The sequence below is a fragment of the Salvelinus fontinalis genome, unplaced genomic scaffold, assembly GCF_029448725.1.
Source record: "Salvelinus fontinalis isolate EN_2023a unplaced genomic scaffold, ASM2944872v1 scaffold_0706, whole genome shotgun sequence".
In the NCBI taxonomy this organism is placed as follows: Eukaryota; Metazoa; Chordata; class Actinopteri; order Salmoniformes; family Salmonidae; genus Salvelinus; species Salvelinus fontinalis.
In genome coordinates this window covers 79389-100199 of record NW_026600915.1, presented here as the reverse complement: position 1 = coordinate 100199, position 20811 = coordinate 79389, and the positions used below count along the sequence as shown (strand labels likewise).

Genomic DNA, 20811 nt, shown 5'->3' with positions numbered 1-20811 from the left:
TAACTAAACAGAGCATCTGATACCTATAGTTCTATAGCACGCTAACTAAACAGAGCATCTGATACCTATAGCACGCTAACTAAACAGAGCATCTGATACCTATAGCACGCTAACTAAACAGAGCATCTGATACCTACAGTTCTATAGCACGCTAACTAAACAGAGCATCTGATACCTATAGTTCTATAGCACGCTAACTAAACAGAGCATCTGATACCTATAGCACGCTAACTAAACAGAGCATCTGATACCTATAGTTCTATAGCACGCTAACTAAACAGAGCATCTGATACCTACAGTTCTATAGCACGCTAACTAAACAGAGCATCTGATACCTATAGTTCTATAGCACGCTAACTAAACAGAGCATCTGATACCTACAGTTCTATAGCACGCTAACTAAACAGAGCATCTGATACCTACAGTTCTATAGCACGCTAACTAAACAGAGCATCTGATACCTACAGTTCTATAGCACGCTAACTAAACAGAGCATCTGATACCTATAGTTCTATAGCACGCTAACTAAACAGAGCATCTGATACCTACAGTTCTATAGCACGCTAACTAAACAGAGCATCTGATACCTATAGTTCTATAGCACGCTAACTAAACAGAGCATCTGATACCTACAGTTCTATAGCACGCTAACTAAACAGAGCATCTGATACCTACAGTTCTATAGCACGCTAACTAAACAGAGCATCTGATACCTACAGTTCTATAGCACGCTAACTAAACAGAGCATCTGATACCTATAGTTCTATAGCACGCTAACTAAACAGAGCATCTGATACCTACAGTTCTATAGCACGCTAACTAAACAGAGCATCTGATACCTATAGTTCTATAGCACGCTAACTAAACAGAGCATCTGATACCTATAGCACGCTAACTAAACAGAGCATCTGATACCTACAGTTCTATAGCACGCTAACTAAACAGAGCATCTGATACCTATAGTTCTATAGCACGCTAACTAAACAGAGCATCTGATACCTATAGTTCTATAGCACGCTAACTAAACAGAGCATCTGATACCTATAGCACGCTAACTAAACAGAGCATCTGATACCTACAGTTCTATAGCACGCTAACTAAACAGAGCATCTGATACCTATAGCACGCTAACTAAACAGAGCATCTGATACCTATAGCACGCTAACTAAACAGAGCATCTGATACCTATAGCACGCTAACTAAACAGAGCATCTGATACCTATAGCACGCTAACTAAACAGAGCATCTGATACCTATAGCACGCTAACTAAACAGAGCATCTGATACCTATAGTTCTATAGCACGCTAACTAAACAGAGCATCTGATACCTATAGCACGCTAACTAAACAGAGCATCTGATACCTATAGCACGCTAACTAAACAGAGCATCTGATACCTACAGTTCTATAGCACGCTAACTAAACAGAGCATCTGATACCTATAGTTCTATAGCACGCTAACTAAACAGAGCATCTGATACCTATAGCACGCTAACTAAACAGAGCATCTGATACCTATAGTTCTATAGCACGCTAACTAAACAGAGCATCTGATACCTACAGTTCTATAGCACGCTAACTAAACAGAGCATCTGATACCTATAGTTCTATAGCACGCTAACTAAACAGAGCATCTGATACCTACAGTTCTATAGCACGCTAACTAAACAGAGCATCTGATACCTACAGTTCTATAGCACGCTAACTAAACAGAGCATCTGATACCTACAGTTCTATAGCACGCTAACTAAACAGAGCATCTGATACCTATAGTTCTATAGCACGCTAACTAAACAGAGCATCTGATACCTACAGTTCTATAGCACGCTAACTAAACAGAGCATCTGATACCTACAGTTCTATAGCACGCTAACTAAACTGAACAAAAATATAACGCAACACGTAAAGTGATGGTCCCATGTCTCATGAGCTGAAATAAATGATCCCAGAAATGATCCTTATTTCTCTCATTTTCTATTCAAATATTACATCCCTGTTAGTGAACATTTGTCCTTTGCCAAGATAATCAACCCTTTCACCTGACAGGTGTGGCATATCAATAAGCTGATTGAGCATGATGATGTGTGTGTTACCTGCTGGTGAGAGTGTAGTTGTGTTACCTGCTGGTGAGAGTGTAGTTGTGTTACCTGCTGGTGAGAGTGTAGTTGTGTTACCTGCTGGTGAGAGTGTAGTTGTGTTACCTGCTGGTGAGAGTGTAGTTGTGTTACCTGCTGGTGAGAGTGTAGTTGTGTTACCTGCTGGTGAGAGTGTAGTTGTGTTACCTGCTGGTGAGAGTGTAGTTGTGTTGTTTGACAGCGATCTCTCGCTGTTGGATCTGAATGACCTCTCTGGACAGATCCTCTGGTGTCCTGTAGGGGACACAACACAGGGTTAACACACTGCCTGTTCATCCAGAGAGCTCAGAGAGACACACGTCGTGTATTAGACATTCTGATAAACCACATGTCAACCTCCTACCCTGCTGAGACAGAGAGCAGGGTTGGAGGACAGAGGGAAGAGAGAGCAGGGGTGGAGGAGAGAGGGGAGAGAGGAGGACAGAGCAGGGGTGGAGGAGAGAGGAGGACAGAGCAGGGGTGGAGGAGAGAGGAGGACAGAGGGAAGAGAGAGCAGGGGTGGAGGAGAGAGGAGGACAGAGCAGGGGTGGAGGAGAGAGGAGGACAGAGCAGGGGTGGAGGAGAGAGGGGAGAGAGGAGGACAGAGCAGGGGCGGAGGAGAGAGGAGGACAGAGCAGGGGTGGAGGAGAGAGGAGGACAGAGGGAAGAGAGAGCAGGGGTGGAGGAGAGAGGAGGACAGAGCAGGGGTGGAGGAGAGAGGAGGACAGAGAGAAGAGAGAGCAGGGGTGGAGGAGAGAGGAGTACAGAGCAGGGGTGGAGGAGAGAGGAGTACAGAGCAGGGGTGGAGGAGAGAGGAGTACAGAGCAGGGGTGGAGGAGAGAGGAGGACAGAGCAGGGGTGGAGGAGAGAGGAGTACAGAGCAGGGGTGGAGGAGAGAGGAGGACAGAGGGAAGAGAGAGCAGGGGTGGAGGAGAGAGGAGGACAGAGCAGGGGTGGAGGAGAGAGGAGGACAGAGAGAAGAGAGAGCAGGGGTGGAGGAGAGAGGAGTACAGAGCAGGGGTGGAGGAGAGAGGAGGACAGAGGGAAGAGAGAGCAGGGGTGGAGGAGAGAGGGGAGAGAGGAGGACAGAGCAGGGGTGGAGGAGAGAGGAGGACAGAGGGAAGAGAGAGCAGGGGTGGAGGAGAGAGGAGTACAGAGCAGGGGTGGAGGAGAGAGGAGTACAGAGCAGGGGTGGAGGAGAGAGGAGGACAGAGAGAAGAGAGAGCAGGGGTGGAGGACAGAGGGGAGAGAGGAGGACAGAGGGGAGAGAGGAGGACAGAGGGGAGAGAGGAGGACAGAGGGAAGAGAGCAATAGAGAAAAGATGAGGACTAATTAGTGTGAGGGAGCAGACAGATGGGTCGGTTCTAGAGATCACACAGCTTGTCAAAGTGCTTGTTTCCAGTCCTAAAGCTTAACTGATGGACTTAGACGCTATAGTAGCTCAATTAACCAACATTGTCGGTATCCCAAGTAGAAACCTATTCCCTATATAGTACACTACTATAGACCAGAGCCCTATATAGTACACTACTATAGACCAGGGCCCTTTTCCCTATATAGTACACTACTATAGACCAGAGCCCTATTCCCTACATAGTGCACTACTTTTGACCAGAGCCCTATTCCCTACATAGTGCACTACTTTTGACCAGAGCCCTATGCCCTATATAGTACACTACTATAGACCAATGCCCTATTCCCTATTATAGTACACTACTATAGACCAGAGCCCTATTCCCTATATAGTACACTACTATAGACCAGGGACCTATTCCCTATATAGTGCACTACTATAGACCAGAGCCCTATTCCCTATATAGTACACTACTATAGACCAGGGCCCAGGGGGAATCGGGTGCCATTTAGGATGGTTTCTGAATCTAAACTCTCCGGAAGCTTCTATTCTTTCAAGTCCTTAAAGACTAACTATTAAAAGAGCTCCACCAGCTTCCCTTCTCCTCATATGATACAGTCCAGAGCAGTGGTTCCTGACCTTCTATCCACCGTGACAGTTTATTAACGTTACGCTGAACAGAGATATAGAGAAAAGCAACATGTAAAGCATTCCTCCCATGTTTCACGAACTAGAAGATCACAGGAAATGTTCCATACGCACAAAAACAAAGCTGATTTCTATCAAATTGTATAATAATTCATCCACCCTGACAGGTGGCATATCAAGAAGCTGATTAAAACAGCATGATCATTACACAGTTGCACCTTGTGCTGGGGACAAATAAACGGCCACTAAAATGTGCAGTCGTGTCAAACAACACACTGCCACAGACGACTCAAATTGAGGGAGCGTGCCATTAGCATGTTGACTACAGGAATGTCCACTAGAGCCGTTGCCAGAGAATTGAATGTTCATGTCTCTACATTATTTTAGAGAATTTGTCAGTGCATCCAACCTGCCTCATAACCGCAGACCGTACGTATGACGCTGTGTGGACGAGCGGTTTGCTGATGTCAACGTTATTATTAATTATTAACCTAATTCATGATGGTTAATTCGTATGTACCCCTTTAAGAGCATCCCGCAAATCTGGGCTAAACCCCCCCCCAAATATATCTCAGATAATAACCGTGGACACAAAGTCAAGTTTGTTTCTATGGCAGAGGCTGTGGTCCAGCTACGCCCAGAGACATACAGTATATTAACAAATAAATGGCTGGCTAGGCTTTAATCAGAATGTTCTAATGGTTCACAGACCGAAGTAAAACAATACAAATGACGTGTGATTGTGATGCACCAACTCCTCAGATGATACTAATGAATCAGCTGGAGAACACTGGACTTGAATCAACCAGACAGACGGAACCAGGTGACATTCAATGTATTATCTGATGAATCAACCAGACAGATGGAACCAGGTGACATTCAATGTATTATCTGATGAATCAACCAGACAGATGGAACAACCAGACAGATGGAACCAGGTGACATTCAATGTATTATCTGATGAATCAACCAGACAGATGGAACCACGTCACATTCAATGTATTATCTGATGAATCAACCAGACAGATGGAACAACCAGACAGATGGAACCACGTGACATTCAATGTATTATCTGATGAATCAACCAGACAGATGGAACAACCAGACAGATGGAACCATGTGACATTCAATGTATTATCTGATGAATCAACAAGACAGATGGAACCAGGTGACATTCAATGTATTATCTGATGAATCAACCAGACAGATGGAACAACCAGACAGATGGAACCACGTGACATTCAATGTATTATCTGATGAATCAACCAGACAGATGGAACCAGGTGACATTCAATGTATTATCTGATGAATCAACAAGACAGATGGAACCAGGTGACATTCAATGTATTATCTGATGAATCAACCAGACAGATGGAACCACGTAACATTCAATGTATTATGTGACTGGTGCTCCTAAGTCAACATCCCACAGGTCACATTAAGGAGGTCATGTTTTTAAAACAATGTATCAAGATTAGGAAATGTTTTGTGACACACCGCCGAGTGCTCCTCGAGACACAGCCGAGAGCTCGTCGAGACACACCCGAGAGCTCCTCGAGACACACCCGAGAGCTCCTCGAGACACACCCGAGAGCTCCTCGAGACACAGCTGAGAGCTCGTCGAGACACACCGGTTGGGAATCACTGGTCTACAGCATCTTCCAAAATGTGAAAACATAAAATAGAGACAGAAGACAGAGTGATAACCACAGAGAGAAAGCGAGAAGATAGACAGACAGACTACTCGTCACAGAAAAATGTAAATCTAGTTTAGATAAATGTCACATATGTATGTATACACACACAGTACCAGTGAACAGTTTGGACACACCTAATCATTCAAGGGTTTTTCTTTATTTTGACTATTTTCTACACGGTAGAATAATAGTGAAGACATCAAAACTATGAAATAACACATGGAATCATGTAGTAACCAAAATAAAATTAAAATAGATTTTATATTTGAGATTCTTCAAAGTAGCCACCCTTTGCCTTGATGACAGCTTTGCACACTCTTGGCATTCTCTCAACCAGCTTCATGAGGTAGTCACCTGGAATGCATTTCAATTAACAGTCTCTCAACCAGCTTCATGAGGTAGTCACCTGGAATGCATTTCAATTAACAGGTGCCTTGTTAAAAGTTAATTTGTGGAATTTCTTTCCTTCTTAATGCATTTGAGCCAATCAGTTGTGTTATGACAAGGTAGGGGTGGTATACAGAAGATAGCCCTATTTGGTAAAAGACCAAGTCCATATTATGGCAAGAACAGCTCAAATTGTATTTATTTATTTAACCTTAATTTAAGTAGGCAAGTCAGTTAAGAACAAATTCTTATTTACAATGACGGCCTACCTAGGAACAGTGGGTTAAGTGCCTTGTCCAGGGGCAGAAAGAGAGAGTTTTACCTTGTCAGCTCGGGGATTTGATCTTGCAACCTTTCGGTTACAAGTCCAACGCTCTAACCACTAGGTGGCTACCTGCCACCCCAAATAAGCAAAGACAAACAACAGACCATCATTACTTTAAGACAATACGGAAAATGTAAAGAACTTTGAAGGTTTCTTCAAGTGCAGTCACTAAAACCATCAAGCGCTATGATGAAACTGACTTTCATGAGGACTGCCACAGGAATGGAAAACCCAGAGTTGCCTCTGCTGCAGAGGATAAGTTCATTGGTAACCAGCCTCAGAAATTGCAGCCCAAATAAATGCTTCAGAGTTCAAGTAATAGACACATCTCAACATCAACTGTTCAGAGGAGACTGTGTGAATCAGGCCTTCATGGTTGAATTGCTGCAAAGACACCACTACTAAAGGACACCAATAAGAAGAGACTTGCTTGGACCATGAAGCACGGGCAATGGACATTAGACCGGTGGAAATCTGTCCTTTTGGTCTGATGAGTCCAGATGTGCCATTTTTGGTTCCAACCGCCGTGTCTTTGTGAGACGCAGAGTAGGTGAATGGATGATCTCTGTATGTGTGGTTCCCACCGTGAAGCATGGAGGAGGAGGTGTGGCAGTGCTTTGCTGGTGACAAATGTGATTTATTTAGAACTCAAAGCACACTTAACCAGCATGGCTACCACAGCATTCTGCAGCGATGCGCCTTCCCATCTGGTTTGCGCTTAGTGGGACTATCATTTGGTTTTCAAACAGGACAATGACCCCAAACACACCTCCAGGCTGTATAAGGGCTATTTGACCAAGAAGGAGAGTGATGGAGTGCTGCATCAGATGACCTGGCCTCCACAATCACCCGACCTCAACCCAATTGAGATGGTTTGGGATGAGTTGTACCGTATTGTGAAGGAAAAGCAGCCAACAAGTGCTCAGCATATGTGGGAACTCCTACAAGACTGTTGAAAAAGCATTACTCATGAAGCTGGTTGAGAGAACGCCAAGAGTGTGCAAAGCTGTCATTAAGGCAAATGGTGGCTACTTTGAAGAACATAAAATATATTTTAACACTTTTTTGGTTACTACATGATTCCATATGTGTGATTTCATAGTTTTGATGTCTTCACTATTATTCTACAATGTAGAACATAGTAATGAGTAGGTGTGTCCAAACCTTTGACTGGTATTGTATATAAACATACATATACAAAAGTATGTGGACACCCCTTCAAATTAGTGGATTCAGCTATTTCAGCCACACCCGTAGCTGACAGGTGTATAGAGTCGAGCACAGAGCCATGCAATCTCCATAGACACACATCGGAAGTAGAATGGGCTAACTGAAGAGCTCAAGGACTTTCAACGTGGCACCGTCATAGGAAAGTCAGTTTGTCCTATTTTAGCCCTGCTAGAGCTGCCCCAGTCAACTGTAAGTGCTGCTATTGTGAAGTGGAAACGTCTAGGAGCAACAACGGCTCAGCAGCGAAGTGGTAGGCCACACAAGCTCACAGAACGGGACCACCGAGTGCTGAAACGCAGGAAACGAGCAGCCGCACACAGGCCTAAGAACATCAAGCACAATGTCAAGGTGAGGGGGGGGGGGGGGGCATGGAGTAATGCCATGTGAGAGTATCGTGTGGGAGAGGGGGGTAATGCCATGTGAGAGTATTCTGTGGGAGAGGGGGGGGGGGGTAATGCCATGTGAGAGTATCGCGTTGGAGGGGGGGGGTGGTAATGCCATGTGAGAGTATCGTGTGGGAGAGAGAACGAGAAAACGTGCACCATTTAACATTAAATGTACACAGTTTATTAGGTACAGCCATGTTTGAGACACTGGATCTGGTGCACCAGGCAGTGACGGCCATACCACCACGCTCAGTCTCTCAGGTCCCTCGATCTCCCATCCGTTCAATAGAACAGTAACTGTCTGCCTCGATGCCTGTCTGCCTCGATGCCTGTCTGCCTCGATGCCTGTCTGCCTCGATGCCTGTCTGCCTCGATGCCTGTCTGCCTGCTTTCTATAGCAAGTCACATGACTCACTGTCTGTAGGAGCCATCTATTTTGGTGAACAAGGTCACGTACCTAATAATCTGGCCCCTCAGTGTACATCAAACGCTGGGGAAGTCATGAGAGACAAATATAGTGTGTGTGTGTGTTAGATGCAGTGCGGTGTTTGTAATGTATCTAATGTGCTTCCCTGCTCATATGGAAACAAGCAATCATTCTGTCAATATGGGCTTTCAGCACAGAACACACACACACAGCAGGCATAAAGTAAACAAATCATAAAACGTCACTCTCTCTTCACAGAGAGAATGAGGCACCAGTATTTTTCATGACTCTAGAGCTCCACCCAGTGGTGACACGTTATACTGCAGACAGACATGCCAGCTGACCGTATGTTGAGTCCAGTAGACTGCCCCAGGTTCTCCCAGGCCTGCAGTTTCTGAGACAGTTTCTGAAGGAGGAGAGGAACAAGATTACACACTAGGGATTCAAGGTTTCACATTTACAAACTCAACTATTAAGCAGATTGTTTCAAACCCTGAGATTTGTTAATTGTTCGTCAAGTTAAAATAATAAAGTTTCCTTTTCAGTTGTGTATCAGAACCACCATTAATTAGAACAGACAGTATAACGCAAATGTTTTTCTTCCAGCTGTTTCACATTTAAAACACACTAACAGGTCGCACACCTCCTTCTCCAACTCCACGTTCACCATCTCCTCTTTCATCTTCTCCATTCGTTCTACCTTACGTCTCAATCCCTCCGTTTCCTCCTTCAGCAGGATCACGTTCTCCCTCGTCTCCCTGGGACACAGAATGAGGGGAGAAAGTGAGATATGAGAGAGAGAGACATTGATAGTTGTCTTCTTTTACAACCTACAAATAACCTCTCTTACCTGTCCTGCTCCATGTGTTCTCGTAGTGTTACCTGAGGTAAACATTCTCCTCTCTTACTTGTCCTGCTCCATGTGTTCTCGTAGTGTTACCTGAGGTAAACATTCTCCTCTCTCACCTGTCCTGCTCCATGTGTTCTAGTAGTGTTACCTGAGGTAAACATTCTCCTCTCTCACCTGTCCTGCTCCATGTGTTCTAGTAGTGTTACCTGAGGTAAACATTCTCCTCTCTTACCTGTCCTGCTCCATGTGTTCTAGTAGTGTTACCTGAGGTAAACATTCTCCTCTCTTACCTGTCCTGCTCCATGTGTTCTCGTAGTGTTACCTGAGGTAAACATTTTCCTCTCTTACCTGTCCTGCTCCATGTGTTCTAGTAGTGTTACCTGAGGTAAACATTCTCCTCTCTTACCTGTCCTGCTCCATGTGTTCTAGTAGTGTTACCTGAGGTAAACATTCTCCTCTCTCACCTGTCCTGCTCCATGTGTTCTAGTAGTGTTACCTGAGGTAAACATTCTCCTCTCTCACCTGTCCTGCTCCATGTGTTCTAGTAGTGTTACCTGAGGTAAACATTCTCCTCTCTTACCTGTCCTGCTCCATGTGTTCTAGTAGTGTTACCTGAGGTAAACATTCTCCTCTCTCACCTGTCCTGCTCCATGTGTTCTAGTAGTGTTACCTGAGGTAAACATTCTCCTCTCTCACCTGTCCTGCTCCATGTGTTCTCGTAGTGTTACCTGAGGTAAACATTCTCCTCTCTCACCTGTCCTGCTCCATGTGTTCTAGTAGTGTTACCTGAAGTAAACATTCTCCTCTCTTACCTGTCCTGCTCCATGTGTTCTAGTAGTGTTACCTGAGGTAAACATTCTCCTCTCTTACCTGTCCTGCTCCATGTGTTCTAGTAGTGTTACCTGAGGTAAACATTCTCCTCTCCTACCTGTCCTGCTCCATGTGTTCTAGTAGTGTTACCTGAGGTAAATGTTCTCCTCTCGTAGCTGTCGGAGCTCCTTGTCCATATCCGGCACCCTAGCAACCTCTGACCTCATGTTCTTCACTATGACAACATCCTGTTCCTGCAGAGCCAACTTCCTCTCCAACTCCTGGGGGGAAGAGAGGAGAAACACACACCTTTGAGTTGTATTCCCCGGCTCATGAAAGAGAGACTTAATGACCACCTCAAAGGTGAACATCATGTGGAGTTTGAGTTTGTGTGTTAGACTGAAGAGTTAATGGCATCTCTTCGTTTGAAGGCAGTTCATTTAAACCCAGTAATACATAGTGATTACATTGAGAGTTCATAAAGCCTACAGAGGTTAAACCCAGTAATAAATAGTGATTACATTGAGAGTTTATAAAGCCTACAGGGGACAGAGGTTAAACCCAGTAATAAATAGTGATTACATTGAGAGTTTATAAAGCCTACAGAGGTTAAACCCAGTAATAAATAGTGATTACATTGAGAGTTTATAAAGCCTACAGGGGACAGAGGTTAAACCCAGTAATAAATAGTGATTACATTGAGAGTTTATAAAGCCTACAGGGGACAGAGGTTAAACCCAGTAATAAATAATGATTACATTGAGAGTTTATAAAGCCTACAGAAGACAGAGGTTAAACCCAGTAATAAATGGTGTTACATTGAGAGTTTATAAAGCCTACAGAGGTTAAACCCAGTAATAAATAGTGATTACATTGAGAGTTTATAAAGCCTACAGGGGACAGAGGTTAAACCCAGTAATAAATAGTGATTACATTGAGAGTTTATAAAGCCTACAGAGGTTAAACCCAGTAATAAATAGTGATTACATTGAGAGTTTATAAAGCCTACAGGGGACAGAGGTTAAACCCAGTAATAAATAGTGATTACATTGAGAGTTTATAAAGCCTACAGGGGACAGAGGCATCTCACTGGCTGCTTTTAAAAAATTACCACTTTACTTCCCAAATGACACTTTGGAGAGAAGACACATGGATGCCAAAATAAACAGAAGTAAAAATAAAATGGCCCCCATTTGCTCTGTTCAACAGCTCAAAACCTCTTCAGGGAAATAAAGCAACACAGAATAGACAGATTGATACTTCTGTCCTTTTCCTAGCCTAGCTCCCCAACTGTAGTCCCAATCTCAACCCCAGTCCTAATCCCAATCTCAACCCCAGTCCTAATCCTAACCTAGCTCCCCAACTCTAGTCCCAATATCAACCCCAGTCCTAATCCCAATCTCAACCTCAGTCCTAATCCTAACCTAGCTCCCCAACTCTAGTCCCAATCTCAACCCCAGTCCTAATCCTAACCTAGCTCCCCAACTCTAGTCCCAATCTCAACCCCAGTCCTAATCCTAACCTAGCTCGCCAAGTCTAGTCCCAATCTCAACCCCAGTCCTAATCCTAACCTAGCTCCCCAACTGTAGTCCCAATCTCAACCCCAGTCCTAATCCCAATCTCAACCTCAGTCCTAATCCTAACCTAGCTCCCCAACTCTAGTCCCAATATCAACCCCAGTCCTAATCCTAACCTAGCTCCCCAACTCTAGTCCCAATCTCAAACCCAGTCCTAATCCTAACCTAGCTCCCCAACTCTAGTCCCAATCTCAACCCCAGTCCTAATCCTAACCTAGCTCCCCATCTCTGTTCCCAATCTCAACCCCAGTCCTAATCCCAATCTCAACCCCAGTCCTAATCCTAACCTAGCTCCCCAACTCTGTTCCCAATCTCAACCCCAGTCCTAATCTAGCTCTAACTCTAGTCCCAATCTCAACCCCAGTCCTAACCTAGCTCCCCAACTCTAGTCCCAATCTCAACCCCAGTCCTAATCTAGCTCTAACTGTAGTCCCAATCTCAACCCCAGTCCTAATTTGAATTTGGGTACAATAAGTCTCAATCTTCATACATCAGTCAACCCTAATCCTAACCTCCTAGTTTTCTAAACCTAGTCCCAATCTGAACTGTATTAATACCAATCTTAATCTAGACATCATTCAGTTTAGTCCAACTTTGAACAACAATAATATAAGCCTCACCTTAATCTTGAGTTCGTGGTCGGAGCAGGTGGACGATGTTGACTGGAGGGCCTGGTACCGCTGAGACACTTCCTGGTACTTCCTGTAAAGAGGACCAGTCAGGGGGGTGGAGGAAATCCAGGCAGGACCAATCAGAGGGCAGGGAAACCAGGAAATACCAATCAGAAGAAAGGATATCCAGGAAGGAGTGTGTGTTACCTGTGTTGGAGCTCCACTTGTTCCTGTAGTCCCTGGTTCTCCAGAGTCTGGTTAGAGATGGTGTTGTCCCGAGTCTGGACCTGCTGCTTCAGGTCACGGATCTCATCCTTTAAACAACTCACCGTCTACAGGGACAAATAACACTCCCCGTCACCAGGGACAAATAACACTCCCCGTCACCAGGGACAAATAACACTCCCCGTCACCAGGGACAAATAACACTCCCCGTCACCAGGGACAAATAACACTCCCCGTCACCAGGGACAAATAACACTCCCCGTCACCAGGGACAAATAACACTCCCCGTCACCAGGGACGAATAACACTCCCCGTCACCAGGGACGAATAACACTCCCCGTCACCAGGGACGAATAACACTCCCCGTCCACAGGGACGAATAACACTCACCGTCCACAGGGACGAATAACACTCACCGTCCACAGGGACGAATAACACTCACCGTCTACAGGGACAAATAACACTCCCCGTCTACAGGGACAAATAACACTCACCGTCTACAGGGACAAATAACACTCACCGTCTACAGGGCAAAATAACACATACCGTCTACAGGGACAAATACCACATACCGTCTACAGGGACAAATAACACTCACCGTCTACAGGGACAAATAACACTCACCGTCTACAGGGACAAATAACACTCACCGTCTACAGGGCAAAATAACACATACCGTCTACAGGGACAAATAACACTCACCGTCTACAGGGACAAATAACACTCACCGTCTACAGGGCAAAATAACACTCACCGTCTACAGGGACAAATAACACATACCGTCTACAGGGACAAATAACACTCACCGTCTACAGGGACAAATAACACATACCGTCTACAGGGACGAATAACACTCACCGTCTACAGGGACAAATAACACCCACCGTCTACAGGGACAAATAACACTCCCCGTCTACAGGGACAAATAACACTCACCGTCCACAGGGACAAATAACACTCACCGTCCACAGGGACGAATAACACTCACCGTCCACAGGGACAAATAACACCCACCGTCTACAGGGACGAATAACACCCACCGTTCACAGGGACAAATAACACTCACCGTCCACAGGGACGAATACCACATACCGTCTACAGGGACAAATAACACTCACCGTCTACAGGGACAAATAACACCCACCGTCCACAGGGACAAATAACACTCACCGTCTACAGGGACAAATAACACTCACCGTCTACAGGGACAAATAACACTCACCGTCTACAGGGACGAATAACACTCACCGTCCACAGGGACAAATAACACTCACCGTCTACAGGGCAAAATAACACATACCGTCTACAGGGACAAATAACACTCACCGTCTACAGGGACAAATAACACTCACCGTCTACAGGGCAAAATAACACATACCGTCTACAGGGACGAATAACACTCACCGTCTACAGGGACAAATAACACCCACCGTCTACAGGGACAAATAACACTCACCGTCTACAGGGACAAATAACACTCACCGTCTACAGGGACGAATAACACTCACCGTCCACAGGGACAAATAACACTCACCGTCTACAGGGCAAAATAACACATACCGTCTACAGGGACAAATACCACATACCGTCTACAGGGACAAATAACACTCACCGTCTACAGGGACAAATAACACTCACCGTCTACAGGGCAAAATAACACATACCGTCTACAGGGACAAATACCACATACCGTCTACAGGGACAAATACCACATACCGTCTACAGGGACAAATAACACTCACCGTCTACAGGGACAAATAACACTCACCGTCTACAGGGCAAAATAACACATACCGTCTACAGGGACAAATAACACTCACCGTCTACAGGGACAAATAACACTCACCGTCTACAGGGCAAAATAACACATACCGTCTACAGGGACGAATAACACTCACCGTCTACAGGGACAAATAACACCCACCGTCTACAGGGACAAATAACACTCCCCGTCTACAGGGACAAATAACACTCACCGTCTACAGGGACAAATAACACTCACCGTCCACAGGGACGAATAACACTCACCGTCTACAGGGACAAATAACACTCACCGTCCACAGGGACAAATAACACTCACCGTCTACAGGGACAAATACCACTCACCGTCCACAGGGACAAATAACACTCACCGTCCACAGGGACGAATAACACATACCGTCTACAGGGAACAAATAACACTCACCGTCTACAGGGCAAAATAACACATACCGTCTACAGGGACAAATAACACTCACCGTCCACAGGGACAAATAACACTCACCGTCTACAGGGACAAATAACACTCACCGTCCACAGGGACAAATAACACTCACCGTCTACAGGGACAAATAACACTCACCGTCCACAGGGACGAATAACACATACCGTCTACAGGGAACAAATAACACTCACCGTCTACAGGGCAAAATAACACATACCGTCTACAGGGACAAATAACACTCACCGTCTACAGGGACAAATAACACTCACCGTCCACAGGGACAAATAACACCCACCGTCTACAGGGACAAATAACACTCACCGTCCACAGGGACAAATAACACTCACCGTCCACAGGGACAAATAACACTCACCGTCCACAGGGACAAATAACACTCACCGTCTACAGGGACAAATAACACTCACCGTCCACAGGGACGAATAACACATACCGTCTACAGGGAACAAATAACACTCACCGTCTACAGGGCAAAATAACACATACCGTCCACAGGGACAAATAACACTCACCGTCCACAGGGACAAATAACACTCACCGTCCACAGGGACGAATAACACTCACCGTCTACAGGGACAAATAACACTCACCGTCTACAGGGAAAATATTAAAAATATATATAATAATAGATAAATATATAGGACAAATAATGAGTTGCTCCACAGAAAAGTAGCAATTTGACGATGTGAGTGGAGACTAGCGGTCGACCGGTTAATTAGGGCCGGTTTCAGGTTTTCATAACAATCGGTCATCGGCATTTTTTTGACACCGATTATGGCCGATTACATTGCATTCCACGAGGAAACTGCGTGGCAGGCTGACCACCTGCTACGCGAGTGCAGCAAGGAGCCAAGGTAAGTTGCTAGCTAGCATTAAACTTATCTTATAAAAAACAATCAATCTTAACATAATCACTAGTTAACTACACATGGTTGATCATATTACTAGGTTAACTAGCTTGTCCTGCGTTGCATATAATCAATGCGGTGTCTGTTAATTTATCATCGAATCACAGCCTACCGCGCCAAACGGGTGATGATTTAACAAAAGCACAATCGTTGCACGAACGTACCTAACCATAAACATCAATGCCTTTCTTAAAAACAATACACGGAAGTATATTTTTTTTAACCTGAATATTTAGTTAAAAGCAATTCATGTTAGCAGGCAATATTAACTAGGGAAATTGTGTCACTTCTCTTGCGTTCATTGTATGCAGAGTCATGCTATATGCAACAGTTTGGGCCGTCTGACTCGTTGCGAACTAATTTGCCAGAATTAGTTCCGTATTTCACTGAAAGAATAAACGTTTTGTTTTCAAAATGATAGTTTCCGGATTTGACCATATTAATGACCAAAGGATCGTATTTCTGTGTTTATTATATTATAATTAAGTCTATGATTTGGTTAGAGGAGTGATGTTATGGTATAATCTGAACTCTGTTACAGGTGTACCTGGTTAGAGGTGTGATGTTATGGTATAATCTGAACTCTGTTACAGGTGTACCTGGTTAGAGGAGTGATGTTATGGTATAATCTGAACTCTGTTACAGGTGTACCTGGTTAGAGGAGTGATGGTATAATCTGAACTCTGTTACAGGTGTACCTGGTTAGAGGTGTGATGTTATGGTATAATCTGAACTCTGTTACAGGTGTACCTGGTTAGAGGAGTGATGTTATAATCTGAACCCTGTTACAGGTGTACCTGGTTAGAGGTGTTGAGCCATTCGTCCCTCTCCTCCACTCTTCTGTTGAGAGACTCCAGGGTCCGACGGAGAGCACGGTTTGCCTCTGCCTTTTCCGATAGGCTCTGGCTAGACTCCGCCTCCCTCTCTTCCAGGCGTCTGATTCGTCCCAGCAGGTCCTGGTTACGGTCCACCTCACGCTGGAACAATTAGAACGTGGGCCATAGAAGTCAGAACACGAAATTTAGAACACAGAACACAGAATATGGAACACAGAATATGGAACAGACCAGGAAACAAAGATCAAACAAACTGGTATGAATTCCCTGCGGCTCTCAGCACACCATCTCATCCTCACAGGCCTTTCTCAGATACTCTGTTACTGTCTAACACCTGCAGTAGGCATCAACTGGCCCTAGCCAAACCCATTGGTTGCTAGGGGTCATGGTTGCCAGGGGCCTTTTCACACTGTGTGAGGTCAGCCAATCACAAGCCGTCATACTGGGTCCCAGATCCCCAACTCCTGCCTCGCCGTCAGTCTCCTTCCAGCAGTCACAGAGACCGCAGCTCCTCTCCATCCTTCACAACACCAGGACTCCATATCTCTGGACTGGTGGGGATGGTGTGCAGGACTGGTGTGCAGGACTGGTGGGGATGGTGTGCAGGACTGGTGGGGATGGTGTGCAGGACTGGTGGGGATGGTGTGCAGGACTGGTGGGGATGGTGTGCAGGACTGGTGGGGATGGTGTGCAGGACTGGTGGGGATGGTGTGCAGGACTGGTGGGGATGGTGTGCAGGACTGGTGGGGATGGTGTGCAGGACTGGTGGGGATGGTGTGCAGGACTGGTGGGGATGGTGTGGAGGACTGGTGGGGATGGTGTGGAGGACTGGTGGGGATGGTGTGCAGGACTGGTGGGGATGGTGTGCAGGACTGGTGGGGATGGTGTGCAGGACTGGTGGGGATGGTGTGCAGGACTGGTGGGGATGGTGTGCAGGACTGGTGGGGATGGTGTGCAGGACTGGTGGGGATGGTGTGCAGGACTGGTGGGGATGGTGTGCAGGACTGGTGGGGATGGTGTGCAGGACTGGTGGGGATGGTGTGCAGGACTGGTGGGGATGGTGTGCAGGACTGGTGGGGATGGTGTGCAGGACTGGTGGGATGGTGTGCAGGACTGGTGGGATGGTGTGCAGGACTGGTGGGATGGTGTGCAGGACTGGTGGGGATGGTGTGCAGGACTGGTGGGGATGGTGTGCAGGGCACAACGTGAGCTGTGTTCTTAGTCATTAGTTGTTATTGTTACATTATCTATGCTGCCTCAGTGTAGCTTGTAACCTTTAAACACATTCAGAGATGGTCCTTTATTACTGTTATTACAGCTCTCCTGATATCCTGTGTTCAGTATATTCATGACCTTTTATCTGCCTTCTACAGAACCACTACATCCCCGTGGTCCTCTACCACCCCCGTGGGCCTCTACCACCCCCGTGGGCCTCTACCACCCCCGTGGGCCTCTACCACCCCCGTGGGCCTCTTCTTTCTACAGAACCACTACCTCCAGGTGGGGGTGCGTAACCTCCAGGTGGGGGTGCGTTACCTCCAGGTGGGGGTGCGTTACCTCCAGGTGGGGGTGCGTTACCTCCAGGTGGGGGTGCGTTACCTCCAGGTGGGGGTGCGTTACCTCCAGGTGGGGGTGCGTTACCTCCAGGTGGGGGTGCGTTACCTCCAGGTGGGGGTGCGTTACCTCCAGGTGGGGGTGCGTTACCTCCAGGTGGGGGTGCGTTACCTCCAGGTGGGGGTGCGTTACCTCCAGGTGGGGGTGCGTTACCTCCAGGTGGGAGTGCGTTACCTCCAGGTGGGGGTGCGTTACCTCCAGGTGGGGGTGTGTGTGTTACATACCTCAAAGTCCCTAGCACTCAGCGTAGCGTTCTTCTCCAGTTCGATGCGTGCTCTCTTGTGACTAATCTCCATCTGTCTCTTCTCCTGGTCCATCTGGATCAGCTGGGTCTTAGACTGAACCTTCTCTGCTGCCTCCAGCAACTACACACACAGAGACACACGGTCACTTTCTGTGGTTTACATACACAGGTTTCAGACTGTACCTTTTCTCTATAGTCTCTGGTAATTCACAACAATACAATGTGTGTCTCAGTCCCACCACCTCTGTCCTCTAAATACTGTTGGTGTAGGACGTGGCGCTGCACCGGGGCAGGTGTGGGCGGTACTGGTTCTGTAGGACGTGGTTCTGTGTGTGTCTGTACTACTCCACCCACCTGTAATCTCTGCAGGTACTGGTTCTGTAGGACGTGGCTTTGCACCGGGGCTGGTTCTCCCTGGTTCCGAGACGTGTCCGGGAGAGAGGTGAAACTCTTAAACGACTTAAGAGTGGCGAACACCGTCGTGTCATCCTCAATGTCCATGGTGGTCAACTGTTTACAAGGTTGCTGTAGCTTCTATGAGAGAGTGAGACAGAGACAGAGACAGAGAGAGAGACAGAGAGAGAGAGACCAACATTTACAGGAGCTACGATGTCCATGGTGAAGTGTTTATTTTCAAGCTTGCTGCACTAGAACATAGAGGGTAACTTGCTGGTAACATTTTCAGTAGCTTCATATTCCTATGTGACATAGGAGGCTATGTCCATGGTCAACGAGCCTTTCGGGGCCACTATCTCTGGTGGGCAAGAAGATGCATGTTAGCTAGCTCCAGAGTGGCGCAGCAGTCCAAGGCACTGCATCTCAGTGCTACAGGCATCACTATAGACCCTGGTTCAATTCCAGGCTGTATCACAACCCGGCCGTGACTGGGAGTCCCATAGGGCAGCGCACAATTGGCCCAGCGTCGTCCGGGTTAGGGTTTAGTTAAATAAAGGTTAAAGAAATAAAAATCTACCTCTAAGCTAGTCCATTCGCATTTACAACTCGTACTGCTGATCCGACGCATGCGCCTGTAGCAAAGCTAGTCTGGGGTTAAATAAAAAGTGTCCGAAAGTCGCGACATGTTTGAAATGAGCATACAAAGAAAAGTTGGTCAGTACTTTAGCAAAGTCACTAACATTGCACAATTGAAAAGATGAAGTGTCAATTAAGGGATGAAGTGTCAAGCCGCATGTAACGCCATGGACCAGAGTTACTAACGTGAACTAGTAACCAACTAGCCATGTTAACCTGCTACCAGGGTTGCCTAATAACTACGGATTACTCGGTCATTTTAAAAATGGACGATTTACACGTCGTAGTTGACAGTAGTGTTAATGAACAGAAATAATGTGATCACAACAACTTCCCTAAGATAGTTAACGTTGGTTACCTAGACGTTTCGAATCCCCTAGTTAGCTAACGTTAGCTAGCAAGCTCAATCGACAAATTGCCGACACATGTTGATCGGATAGACGTCGGCAAATAATCCGACTATTAAATAATATGGACACGTTATAGAATTTATTATACAGCTTGATCAGATCTTACCTTGGAACTTGACGTTTAAAAAGTTGACTAGTTAGGCAGTTATAGATACTAACAACAGCTAGCTAGCATAACTTCGAACTCCCTCCTTTCCTAGAACAAGATCTGTGCTGTTATCGCGATAATACCTTGCTGCGTTCTAAAGATAGTCAAGGCTGCGCTTGATGCGCATATTGAGCAATTCACTAAATACTTCCGAGTAAGATCTTAAATCTTTATACCATTTGGTTTGGAAGTAATGGAGATGTTTATGTAAACTAGTCCGTGAAGCGGCTTGAATACCTTCCACTGAAACTTCTTCTATAGTATTCTTATCTTCTTTGGAATTGGGTTGGCGGATCTTGTAGTGATGGGCATTGCGGCTCTTTTCAGTGAGCTCGCTCTGTTGGCTTCTAAACGGCTCTTTAAAAAAAAAAGTTTTGTATTTTTTCAAGTCAAACAGTTTGCGATAGTTTGACTATGATTGGTGTTTAAACAATTCTAATTAAATTATTAAATGAAATCATACTCTACCTTAATAACCACAATGTATTTAAAAATGCATTGGTTTGTTATGAAAAAGGATGCTATTAAACATTTGCATTTAAAGTATAACTGTTTAATGTATATAAAAAAAGTGTATATAAATTATATTCCATTTTGTGGAACTTTCTGTCCATTGATGAACATAGGCTGTCACATGTCCTGTGGTTACATTTGCTTCTCTCTGGCAGCTGGCTGTGATTTGCTGCAGACCCTTACACAGGAGTATCATTTTTGAGGCTGTCACATCGCTGAAAAGAGAGAACAGTAACTTATTAG

The 20811-nt window shown here is 45.7% G+C and overlaps 1 protein-coding gene across 1 annotated transcript; it reads right to left on the bottom strand.

Annotated features, from left to right (window-relative positions):
* Positions 1-1895: 1895 nt before the first annotated feature.
* Positions 1896-20144, bottom strand: LOC129847109 (mitotic spindle assembly checkpoint protein MAD1-like). Its single transcript, XM_055914915.1, has 10 exons — positions 20014-20144; positions 18820-18999; positions 18446-18586; positions 16569-16748; positions 12625-12749; positions 12427-12508; positions 10380-10510; positions 9213-9327; positions 8914-8975; positions 1896-2369 (listed from the first exon to the last, which is right to left on the bottom strand). The coding sequence occupies exons 2-10, from the start codon at positions 18964-18966 to the stop codon at positions 2279-2281; spliced, it is 1074 nt and encodes a 357-aa protein (XP_055770890.1). The 5' UTR covers positions 18967-18999; positions 20014-20144; the 3' UTR covers positions 1896-2278.
* Positions 20145-20811: the final 667 nt, after the last annotated feature.

What these genes read in the sequence shown, in the direction of transcription:
- LOC129847109 (XM_055914915.1), bottom strand. Translation starts at nt 18,966, where the DNA reads ATGGACATTGAGGATGACACGACGGTGTTCGCCACTCTTAAGTCGTTT. An exon ending in GGCTCAACACCTCTAACCAG is followed by an intron (nt 12,750 to 16,568) that starts GTACACCTGTAA and finishes TTGTCCCTGTAG; the next exon opens with ACGGTGAGTTGTTTAAAGGA. An exon ending in ACGTGGAGTTGGAGAAGGAG is followed by an intron (nt 8,976 to 9,212) that starts GTGTGCGACCTG and finishes CTCCTCCTTCAG; the next exon opens with AAACTGTCTCAGAAACTGCA.